This window comes from Astyanax mexicanus, chromosome 16 (genome assembly GCF_023375975.1).
Source record: "Astyanax mexicanus isolate ESR-SI-001 chromosome 16, AstMex3_surface, whole genome shotgun sequence".
NCBI lineage: Eukaryota > Metazoa > Chordata > Actinopteri > Characiformes > Acestrorhamphidae > Astyanax > Astyanax mexicanus.
Window position 1 is genome coordinate 16,000,754 of NC_064423.1, and position 12,358 is coordinate 16,013,111.

General features: G+C 35.6%; 1 protein-coding gene across 1 annotated transcript in view; it reads right to left on the reverse strand.

The window, feature by feature from the left end:
• osbpl1a (oxysterol binding protein-like 1A) overlaps positions 1–12,358 on the reverse strand; it is a 33,519-nt gene that overhangs the window by 3,909 nt on the left and 17,252 nt on the right. Inside the window, exons 15-24 of the mRNA XM_007240098.4 lie at positions 11,842–11,948; positions 9,870–10,035; positions 8,673–8,862; positions 6,010–6,085; positions 5,549–5,683; positions 3,858–3,955; positions 3,351–3,533; positions 1,724–1,831; positions 766–855; positions 527–653 (exon numbers count right to left, since the gene is read on the reverse strand). Of these exons, the coding sequence (XP_007240160.3) occupies positions 527–653; positions 766–855; positions 1,724–1,831; positions 3,351–3,533; positions 3,858–3,955; positions 5,549–5,683; positions 6,010–6,085; positions 8,673–8,862; positions 9,870–10,035; positions 11,842–11,948 (1,280 nt within the window). The remainder of the gene's footprint in view (positions 1–526; positions 654–765; positions 856–1,723; positions 1,832–3,350; positions 3,534–3,857; positions 3,956–5,548; positions 5,684–6,009; positions 6,086–8,672; positions 8,863–9,869; positions 10,036–11,841; positions 11,949–12,358) is intronic.

Sequence of the window (12,358 nt, forward strand, 5' to 3'; positions counted from 1 at the left end):
GCTTTATAACACTGGATCACATGTTCCAATGTTACATTAACATAATAGCAGCTGTGCAGGAAATATTTATCACATAGATAGACAAAGTTTTACTACTAACAGACACATTTTATGATATATGTGTTATCATTTTAAAATAACATGTTAATATAAGAAAAACAAGTACAGTGTATCTGTAGGTATGGAGAACTTAAATTTAAGACATTTTTGTGGTCACACTTTGAATTTTAAGGCTTTTCTTAAAAAAAAGAAGAAAATAATGGAATTAAACAAAAATGAAAGTAAATGGCAAGTATGTGTACAATGAAAGTGCTGCAATTACATTTAGCAATATAAAAAAAACACTAATTCAAATTTTTATCTGCTCTTAAGAACAATCCCGAGTTCATTAAGGAGTATCAGAATAACCCATATTCTGACAAAATCTTTGCTTTTAGCAGGTGTGGCCATCTTTGCGGTGCATTGACGCATGTTATGCAAATCAATGTAATTTGATAATATCCATTGATTATACAGGAGCTTTTACCTGTTTGCTGCTTTTCTTCTCCTCTGTGACCTTCTTATCATTCTTCTTGTGAGCTTCAAACGCTGCCGGGTCTACTGTGTACATGCACTCTGTCCATTTCCCATACAGCATACACACTTTCTTTTTGCTGTTGAAGGGAGAGAGAAAGAGAGAGAGAGAGAAATAGAGACAGATGCAAATGAGGGACACATTACAACATAATTCAATATCTAATAATAATTAAATTAAACAGTTCTGACCTTTTGTCTAGAATGTAGCCTTCAACCTTGTGCAGTTCTTTCCCAAAAAGACCACACGGTTTGAAGTTGAGGCAGCACCTCTCTCCAGTTCTGTTGGAAACAAAAACAAACCTCAATTTTTAATTGTTTTGTCATTAGATAAATGACAGATGATGATTTGTTTTGTTGATGATTTGATTGATGATTTGATGATTTGTTTTGCAATACTGTATTAATGATTAAAAACAGTGTTGATTTATAATAAATAGTAAAGATTGTTGTCAGACAGTGGTTCATATGGTTTTGTGTTTTAAACCCTGACCAATAGAGAGCAATGCTGTCATCTGTTGTTAGATGCCACTGTTCTGCTTGCAAAAAGAGTTAATTTTTCTTTTACGCACATTAAATAAACTTTTTGAAGTTTTACTCTAGAAGAGCTTTCAAAAAACTTGATTTAAACAATTGCAATACATCACCCTGCTTACAGTATTACAGTGTGTGATATAAGTATATTAAGATTAGATATTTAGTTATTTAGAGATTAAAATACGTCAGTATTTGACACTTTATACTGATATGCCAAAAATCACGGGACAGGAACTTTTGTTTTGTCCTATGACTTTTGCTACTGAAGCTAAGAATCACTGCAGTGGCCGGTGAAAAATATATGTGGGGCCTCTTTCATTGAATCTGCACTTGTATTCACTGTCTGTTCACACGACTATGGGTGATAATGATTGTGCATTCCAGCATCTGGTTAGGACTGTCCATGCCAACAGACAATTCAGTGGGTTGTAATGTCTTTTATTGGGATACATTGCATCTTAACCTCTGTGTCGTGATATGTATTATATATCCCCATGTTCTTATCAATACACATCCCTCCTGTATATAACTGCATATTAACAGTATAAAACTGTGATCAGAGTGTGCAGATGAGCAGATCTGAGACAGTACTGGTGATTCCATTGTCCCTCACCTGTGATTAATCACCTCCACATTGCCATACTGCTCGATCCACAGCTGCCCTACTATGATGTTGTGAACACAACACGTCGGGTTTGTCCATGTGTACGCTTCATTATACCTGGAATAAGAAGAACAATGTGCAGCAAAATAATTTAAAGTTTTAAATAAAGACTAATAATAATAAATAAGTAGATTTGGATATATATTTTTTATTAAATCATAGAACATAATATTTGGCAGAATTTAACATACTACACTGACATCCCAAAAATCATGACATGCCAGGAACAGGTTGCAACTAGTACAACTTGCTGCACATATCTGGCACCTACTGTCAGATCATTCATATTGCCATGCTATGAACAACACCCTGACTAGTGCTCAACCTCACTTACAAGATAACACCTCACAACTAGGGCTATGCAATATGCCCAAAAAGGTATATTCCAATAAACAGCTCTGGAAAAAAATAGGAGACCATTAAAAAATGAAGAGTTTCTTTGATTTTACCTAATTGAAAACCTCTGGAATATAATTAAGAGGAAGATGGATGATCACAAGCCATCAAACCAAACTGAACTGCTTGAATTTTTGCACCAGGAGTAGCATAAAGTTATCCAAAAGCAGTGTGTAAGACTGGTGGAGGAGAACATGCCAAGATGCATGAAAACAGGATTAAAAAACAGGGTTATTCCACCAAATATTGATTTCTGAACTCTTAAAACTTTATGAATATGACCATGTTTTCTTTACATTATTTGAGGTCTGAAAGCTCTGCATCTTCTTGTTATTTTAGCCATTTCTCTGTTTCTGAATGACAGACTGAAGTTTATAGAATGAAACAACAATAGTAATTTTACTCAAACATATACCCAGGGTTCGTACGGCCATGAAAAATCGGGAAAAATAATGGAATTTTAAAATAGCAATTTCCAGGCCTGGATAAGTTTTAGAAAAAAAAACACCCAGAATGTTTTTGAAAAGTCATGGGAATTTGGTTTACAAATCTTTATGTTTCAGTTTATCGATGAAAATCTATTTTGAGCGAACCACAAATACATCAGCTCAGAGTTAATTCAGTAATTTAAGCCTACACAATGGAGCTCTCAGGATCTGACACGTTTTATTATTAAACATTGTGTGTCAATATTTTATTCATTTGATTCATTTTTGACCTACAATAATTTTGATTATAGTTTTAGTTAATTTTTAATGCTTGTATGCTCATGAAAATTTGCCTTGAAGGCATGGAAAAGTCATGAAAAAAATCATAGAAATGTATTGGTTAATTTAACCTATAAATAGCAAAATCAGAGAAACTGATTCAGAAACTTAATTTCTCTTAATGTCTCTAATTTGTTATTCAGAGCTATATATAATGGCATAATGGCCTGACATTCAGTCTAATATTTGTTTTTCTATTAATTTAATACATTTTAATGATCCATACAGTTGTTTGCTGCTCAGAAAATTGATGCTAAAAAACACCCATTATATACTCAGAAACACATACAATGCTATCTTTATTAATTATAATTATAAATATAGCTATTAACTAAAACTACAGTGAATGTTTGGAAATATAAATATATATAATGTGCTTGTGGTGATGCACTGCAGAGCGAGGTAGAGCTTACTTAGGTAGCTCCAGAGTTATGGTGCCCTTCGGTTCAGCTTCCACACTTTTCCCCCAGAACTTCAGCTTGGGGTAAATTGAGCCATGGAAGACAAAATCCTTCTGCATGCCTTCTGCATGGAAAGCACTGACTGGAGGATGATGGCTCACCTGCTCTGATATCAACCGGAAACCCAAATCCTCTCTAAAAGAAAAATACAGATACATTATATCATAATATAGTTATATTACCAGTATGTACAGATACATTATAACACTGAACTTCCAGCAGAACATTTTTAAGTCCAATTAATACAATGGTTAAGTACAATTTTACATGCAATTTTAAGTGTTTAAATTTAAGTAAGGGCTGGACGATATGGTAAAAATGTATATCACAAAATATATACAGAATTTTAATGGGAAAAAAATTGAAGCCACTGATATAACAACTGGTATAATAATCGCTTTACAATTACAGCAAGATTTATATCATAACATATCCCTAGATACTGTTACTGGTGCTTACCTGACCAGTTCATAGGTCTCTCCCAGCAGTGGGTTAAACGGTTTTCCAGTCCTCTCCCACTGAGACGCCACTGCAGACACTGCAAACGCTGCCACACACTAAAACACACACAAACATTAATCACTTACTTACATATAAAAATACACTAAGAACCATTCTAGCAGAATTAATACCCACTCACATCAATCATATCACTACCTATTTACTATTCACGTGCTATTTAATTACTGTTAATATATGTGTAAAATTATTGCTTACCACCACATAATGGGTACATAATGGGGAACCATGTTTCCTCTAATCTTTTTTTTAGAGTCATATTTTTTGTATTTTTATTATTATTGTTTTTTTTTTGTATTTTTCTCACACTTACGTTCTATAATATGCAGTGCTGTAACACTGCAAATTTCCCCTCTCTGGGATTGATTAAGAATTGTCTTGTCTTAGAACTGTTTTTAGAAACCTATACAAAACAAAGATTTACAATTTTATTATTTATTTATTTTTTTAATTATTGTTTCAAACTTTACCCAATTTTCTATCCCTTGTGCCTTAATCTTTCGGACCCCTCTAATTATTAGCAATTATTATTTTTATTTTTCTCATTGCCAATAATAGTAAATCATTACTGTATTGTCACTGTCCAACAATTTAAAAAATTTTTTAGTTTGAACAAAATTTGAATAGACAAACTGTCCTTGAACTGTGTCAGCATGTCTTGATATTAAAAACAAACAGAAATTAACTGAAATAAAACTCTTTTTTCATTGACATCCATTGAAAGGTAATACAATTTTACCACTCTCCTGTAAAGTTGATATTTCAAGATACATGTTTTTTATTTATTAGACAGTGATGATATAAATTTATGCTACACTTCTATCCACCTTATAATATTTTTTCAAAATCAATATGGCTTAAAATACAAAAAAATATAGTTTACAATAATGATATTATTACAGTATGCCCTTATTTTTTAATTTCATGCCAACATACAGTATTGTGCAAATGTTTTAGGCATCTGTGGAAATTTGGAGTAAAAAAAAGCTTCTTATCTGTGAAGTAAGTGTTTATTAGCTCATTAAAACACTAGCATTACAATAAATTCAAACAGCAATTTTACAAAAAGCATTGTTTTAACATCACTGTTTTCCATAAAGTATCTCCTAATCTCTCCTCATCTGACTTCAGTAGTGTTATTTCTAGTTCTCATCATATTAACACCTGGTTTGGTAAATCAAATCTGTTAAATCAGGTGAGCTGCTGAAGGAACTGAACATATACACATGCTGGCTGAGAAGCATCCAGGAGAAATGTGGAACTAAACTTTGTTCTACAGCTTGGCTTAGGATACAACCTACTTACCTAAAAATTAGAAATTCTTTTTTTTTTTTTTTTTTACTGTGTTTGTTTATTTGCATCTGTTTAAATCATATGTGGTGCTTTTTCAGGCAAAAACACTGGTATTGCTAAGATACATGAATTAGTGCAATTTGCTTAGGTGCTTAAAACTTTTGCACAGTACTGTACATAAAAAAAAAACTAAAGCTGTTATTAAACTGGTGTTTATATGACAGTCTTTATTCCCTCTTTATCACTGCTATGTATTCCTGAGGTGAGTTTATCTACTGATCTACTGCGTTTGCAGGTCCTGCCAGTGTGCCCATTCTGAAGAGCTCCAGTGTCGTTACCTTCATTCTCTCAATGGAGTCTGTGGATTTGTTAGCTTGGTGGATGAGAGAGGTGTGCTCCATGTACTCCGTAAGTCTCTGTAAGAAGCTGAGCGGCTCGTTGAAGATGACCGGCATGGTAATCTTAGACAGTTCCTAGGAGGCAGAGTGAAAAGGTGCGGGTCAGGGTTACAGTGGATCTGTCATACTGAGCATGAACGGGGTTCTTAATGCAGCTCCAGTGCTATGGAACCCTGCGCCAGTATCTGATTCCTAATCCCAGCCCTTTCCTAAATTAATGACTTAACATATTGATTACAGGGCTTCGTACAACAAAACAACAGTACAAAAAAATCTAAAACAATATAATTAAAGTCAATGTAATCCAAAAAAAAAAAAAACATTACATTTAAATTCATAAAAATAACAAAAATTTATCAGGGCTGTGTCAGGCTCTTAAATAAACTGTTGAATACATTTACCATTCCGATTGACTTCCTCAGTATACTCCAAATGCTGAAGTCATTTCTGGAGAACATGGGAGCAGGCAAACTTGTTCTAGAGAAATAAGAAGAACAAAAACAGCACAGTTGGGTCAGTGCTATTGATTAATCCCAAGAACTGTATTTCAGCCCCAAACCAACTAAACACCAGCTAAAGCTCCAATATAATATATATCCTATATATAGAGCCAGCTGTTCTGTCACTCATTTTCTCTACGTACATTAAAAAGGCATGTACAATTGGTATGTAGACTTTTATGTACATAATTTTGAGTCAAATTTACACACAAAAAAATCTGTGCCCGTGTTGTTCTCTGTGTTTGTTTACTTTTCCCCTTTCCACTTTGCCTGTGTCATTCCCCACGTGGTCCTGCGTGTTCATCCTGTGTGTTCCTCCTGTGTCTCTGCCTTAAGTGTTTTCACCTGTGCTCATTTGTAGCTCCGCCCCCCCTTGTTACTTTTGCACAGGTGTTCCCTGTTTCCTTTTCTGCCTTGTGAGTGTATTTGTAGCCCTGCGGCTCCTGTTTCCTTTGTCGGTTCTTGTACATTTTTGCGTTTGTCCAGGTTGTGTGTGCTTTCTTTGTTTACTTTGTGTTTCTTTGATGTTTTTAGTGTTTTTTGTTTTATGGTTTGTTTGTTTATTGTTAATAAGTATACTTGCGTCCGCCTCCGCATCCTCTCCCTGCTGCACACACTGACAGTATCTGATATATTTTTTTTGTTTTACATATGTATCATACAGTTTTTCTTTTTATTCTTAAAAGTTTCATTGCATATTTAATACATTTTTTTGGTGTAAAACTTTTGACACTCAATTCATAGAGTAACGGTAATGGTGAAATAATACTCTATGAATACTGCGCCTTGATGGCTCCTTAGTGGAAACTGAATAAGAGAGCAGACCTCCCCCTTCTCCCTTTGTGTTTCAGTCCCCAGCACTGTACTGTAGTGTCTTGCAGTTAAAAATAATCAATTAGTCAACACTGAAATTCAGAGTTGATACATTTTTATAATCAATATTGTCGATTATGTTGACTAATCGTTGCAGCCCTAGTACGGGAACTGGCCTGGCCAATCTAAGCAGAAGCACAAAGTCTGTCTAGACGAGAACTGTCACTCAGGTAACAGATGCTTTATATCTTATTCAAATCGGCTTTTGACCCCTATCGGTTTCAAGGCACATGGCTTGAGAAGAAAGTTAAGCTTCAGGAGATTTTCTCAATGATCCAGCCACCTTCAACATACCTACATGCAGTATATTACAGATGGAGCTTTTCTACAGGTTTAGATCAGGGTTTCTCTAAACTTGTAGCAATGAAAAGTGACCACGGCCTTCAGGAAAACATATAAAATGCTTGTGTTTTTAGCCAATGTTTTCATAAGCTTGGTCCAAAAAAATAAACACTAAAAATGACTTTTTTAATCTTAACTTTGCACTGACAAATTTAACTCAATTACATTATATTTCCAAAAGTTCCTGGACAGCCTTTCTAATGAATGCTGCAGTCAGCAAATTTAATTTAATTTAATTTAATTTCCACTGCTGTCAAATATGTGCCACTCCACACACCCACACAGCTTGCCTGTTGAGAGCAGATAAACATGCACCTTCTGGCGCCATGCCAAATGCGGAGCATGGGCAAGGGGGGGATAAAGCCCCTCAGCATTGAGCTGTGAAGCAGTGGAATTGTGTTTTCTGGAATGATGGTGCACCACGCAATAATTTTAGATTTTTTTGTTGGGAAATTTAGGTTGAGGTGGGGCGGTAGTGATCATCTAAGATCCTCTGAGAAGATTACAAAAGCTTGTGCTGCTGCTGAATGCAGTCAAATCCTCCTCACTGCTTCAATGCTCCAAAATCAAGTAATAATAATTGATAATAACTAATAATAGATACAGTTACTCAAATAAAAGCAGAATAGACTCTTTTTAATACCCCTGAATTTTTTTTTTTTTACTTTTTACATGCCTGCTAGCAGTACCACCACAAACCACCCAGTTTTTTTGTGTTGTTTATTTATAACAAAGGAAAAAATAAAACATGCACAACATCTTAATTAAACAATAAAATAATGTATATATAAGTTTAATCAGGCCCTCTGGCCAAGCCTTTATCATCAAACACAAGCAGGCTGTCAGTCGACACACCGTATCCGAAAAGTTCAAATTACTAGCTATTACGTTTGGCCAGCTCATCAATCTTTAACTCTTTAGCTCCTCCCCTGCCTACTGCCGTCTAAATTATTCACCACAAGATACGACCAAAACAATGCACAGGACAGGAGAGATAATAAACTTCAAACACTGTTCCCATACCACCATTTTTTTAAATACTGTTTTATACATTAGTTTCAATGTATGCATCAGGAATTAAGCCTAGTCTTAAACTACACAGCATTTTAAATAGAGATTTTCCATTTACAGAAGATAAAAGGTCTTAAAACAAGGCTTAATCTCTGTCCAGAAAACTGACCCAAACAATGATTCCAATGTATAAACCAGTACTATAAAAAAAAATCTGTACTCAATCACTGTGGAATTCTTAGTCTCATAACTAGATGCCTGAAATACAGCTTTATTACAGTATTTAAGATTTTTTTAGCAGTATTTTTATATATACGTGCATGTCCCCCATCGCTCACCTGTGCCTCTTGACTCCATTGACTCTGGTCCCCTCGTCTTCCTCCTCTTCATCACCTCGTCGATCCTCCTGAGACATCCTCCCGGTAAAACAGCTACGGACGCTGCAGTAAAGCTCGGACCTGTTCTCGTCCCCGTCCTCAAGCGAGCAGCTGACCTCCAGGCCCCCGTACGATTTCTCAGAGTCTGAATCTACAGCACACACACACACAGAGGAAAGACACACACTAAAGAGAGAGCCTTCCACTGTACCCAGGCTACCTGCTGAAACCAGAGCTGGGGATCAGGTGGCCTTTAAAGGAACCATTACATTAGGAAGTTTAGGAGTTTAGCTGCATCACCGTAAGCAATGGAAGCACAATAGTCCACACTAGTCATGTAGGGCACAGTTGACAATCTATATAACAATTAGTTATATACAAACACTCTGATTGCAATGGTTGCAATGTATTTTTCTTGCGTTGTTATATTTATTATATATAAGTAAATGTAAACAAAAACAGAACGCATCTCATAGACGCATAGTTTTTTCATTATAGAACATAGAACATACAGCTCTGGAAAAAAATAAGAGAGCACTTCAGTTTCTGAATCAGTTTCTCTGATTTTGCTATTCATAGGTATAATGTTTAAGTAAAATTAACATTGTTAATCCTGTAGAGCATTCATTTGCAAAAAAATAGGAAATGACTGAAATAATAAAAAAAGATGCAGAGCTTTCAGATCTCAAATAATGCAAAGAAAAGTTTTAAGAGTCCAGAAATCAATATTTGAAGGAATAACCCTGGTTTTTAATCAAGGTTTTCGTGCATCATCTCCTCCACCAGTCCTGATAGAGGCCTGATAGATGGGACATTCCATTTCCAAAGCCAGATCTGTACCAAGAGCTCTTAGAGCTTCCAGTACGGCTCGGCTCGACCCAACATCCCTTCCATTGGGTGTCAGAACAGTAGAGTCACTTTAAGAGTTCCTAAACTAATCTTTAAAAAAAATTCTCCTAGGTTTCTAAACATTATCAAAGCTTGGTGTGTGTTGATCCTAGTCTATAAAAAGTAGCTATCAATATTTTAAGGTAAACACAGGCGTCTGCTAAATACCGCCAATGTAACATAAAATGTAATGACTACAATTGGCATATCAGTGTATTTTATTGATATTATTGACCTGAATGAGGTGTGTGAGTTTGTTACAGCACTAACCAGAAACAGCGTCGTAGAAGTCGTCTTCGCTAACCACGGCACTGCGAGGGGGAGAGCCTCGCACCACAGACTGCTCCAGCTCATGGTGCTCTGTGGCCAGAGTCTGCAGAGCTTCAGACAGGATCTTATTCTTCTCCACTTCCTGTTCTAGTTTCAGACTGCATGCCTGCACATACACACGAGCAGCACCACTTCATCAAAGATGTTGAGTGTAATAGTGTATTCATATTTTTCATATATTACTACAATGTTCATGCTAAAAAATTGGGATGCACTATGCTCCATGTTACATATGCATATATGCCCTTTGAAAATAAATGTATTTTAGTACAATATACTAAGGAAGCTTAATTGGGATTTTTTGATTTTGGGAATTTTGAGAGCTCGTGTTAGGGGTGGGCGATATGGCCCTAAAATAATATCACGATATTTTATGATATTTTTGCGATAACGATATTCTTTACAGGACTATTTAACATCATTCAGCACTGATTTACCAAACCGGGATGGACGGATGTAATAAAAATCACTGGTGTGCTCCTAATCAGACGACTACTATAAGCTTGATGTTTGTAAACACAATGACTCTTTTCATTCAGGCATCATCTAACAGTGTATTCTGTCTACTACTCTACATTTGTACACATTTCCTGATCTATTTAAGGATCTGCAGATACCCTGTGATGATCTCAGTGTAATTTCCACCCATATGCTCACTAGGAAACCTAATCGCTTAGATATCATGTGACCATGCCAAAACACAATAACAGCCCTGATGGATTGCCATCACTGTTAGTAACACCAGCACGAGGTGGAGAACCTCAGCCTTCTCCAACTATTATGTAACTCACAGCATGTAAAGATTACACAGCTATATGAGTGAGGAAGAGTATTTATCTTGTATTTAACATGGTTTGTGTTTTGGAGAAGGCACAAAATGTCATGGTAATTGTGTGTTATTGTGTCCCACAGGACTCCACAGGACTATGTTGGCTAAATATTTTTGGTTGGTGGTGAGGTAGAGCTGGGCGATTAATTGATTTTATTGATTAATTTGAATTTACAGCTAGGGACAATTAGTTTTTATGAAAAAAAATCGTTTTCTCAGTTTTTTCCTCCGTATTTCAGAGTGAGCTCATTTTTATTAAACACTTGCACTTCTTCAAAAGCTTTGTTTTGCAAGCCAAGCCTAATAGGGAAAAGTCTTTACTTCATAGCATTTTACAAATTTACTTGTTTTCTATTTTGTCAGTTTTATCAAAAAGGGCACATTTTATTTATTTCTATTTGTTTTTTGAGGGTGTGCTTATTTGTTTATTTTGTAAGTTTGTGGGTGCATTGTGTCAGTACCTAAATTATGTTGGAGAAAGCTTTCTAAAAGTTACTGGATGTGATAATTTGGATCAATAATGGAACAATTTCTGATATCTGCATTATTTTACACACAATTTTATATTATGGGAACACTTTAAAATAATGGTACATGATTACTCAATTCTCTATTACTTACATTACTACCCATTAAAATATAGTACTGTTTAATAATGTAATAACTAGTGTCAATTAATGTTTTGTTGAGACATTTTATCAATGTGTATTACTGTCATAAGTACTGTTATTGTTGTTTTAATGCAATGACCCTTAATGCAACGTGTTACCTAAATTATCTATTATTTTATTGATCCATTATCCAGATGTACTATTATTCAAACTGTACTGTAATTTAACTGACATTATAAGGGGTTCTAGTAGCACTGTCACTTTCAATATCAAGGTTTCATTCAGGACTTAGTCAGTTTTTGGACTCAGGACTCAGGATAGGATAGAGGGTTACAAAGCAAAGGTTTAAACTAATAAATCTCTAACCAAATTATATTAACTACACATAAAAGTAACCTTAAAATAATACTAGCAGGCATTAGTATTAACCTATGTTTAATGGGAAGCCTGTGTGGTGGTGCATGATCCTTACCCCCTGCTGTTTAGAGAAGAGGTCCAGGCACTGGCGGAGGGCTGAGCAGGTCTCGTTGGACGCCTCACACACTTCCCTCAGCTTCTGTAGAACAGCAGCTGGAAGACCTGCATGAACACACAGACACATGCAGATGATTAAATACTACAGAAGTATCCTGTAAAACATGCACCACGATGACACCTACAATGATACAACACAAAACTCTGTGCAGTTACAGTATGTCACAGGCTGGTATGTAATGTGACTGGGTCTTGCCAGAGGAGAGTGTAACAGCTCCCCCTGCTGCCCTATAAAAAAAGCTCTTAGAAGCTACTTCTGGGTAGTGTACCTCTTGGTGAGATGCTGTTTACTGTTAAATATGCCTCAATTATGCAGTTATATACATGTTCCCTGCTTGACTATATAAGGGGCTCATCACTGGACTGTGAGAAGCAATATGCTTGTTTTAACAAACTGCCCGGCATTTAGGTCATCTGTCAGCCAGGCACAGTCACCTTTGTCTGCAGTGGCGTTA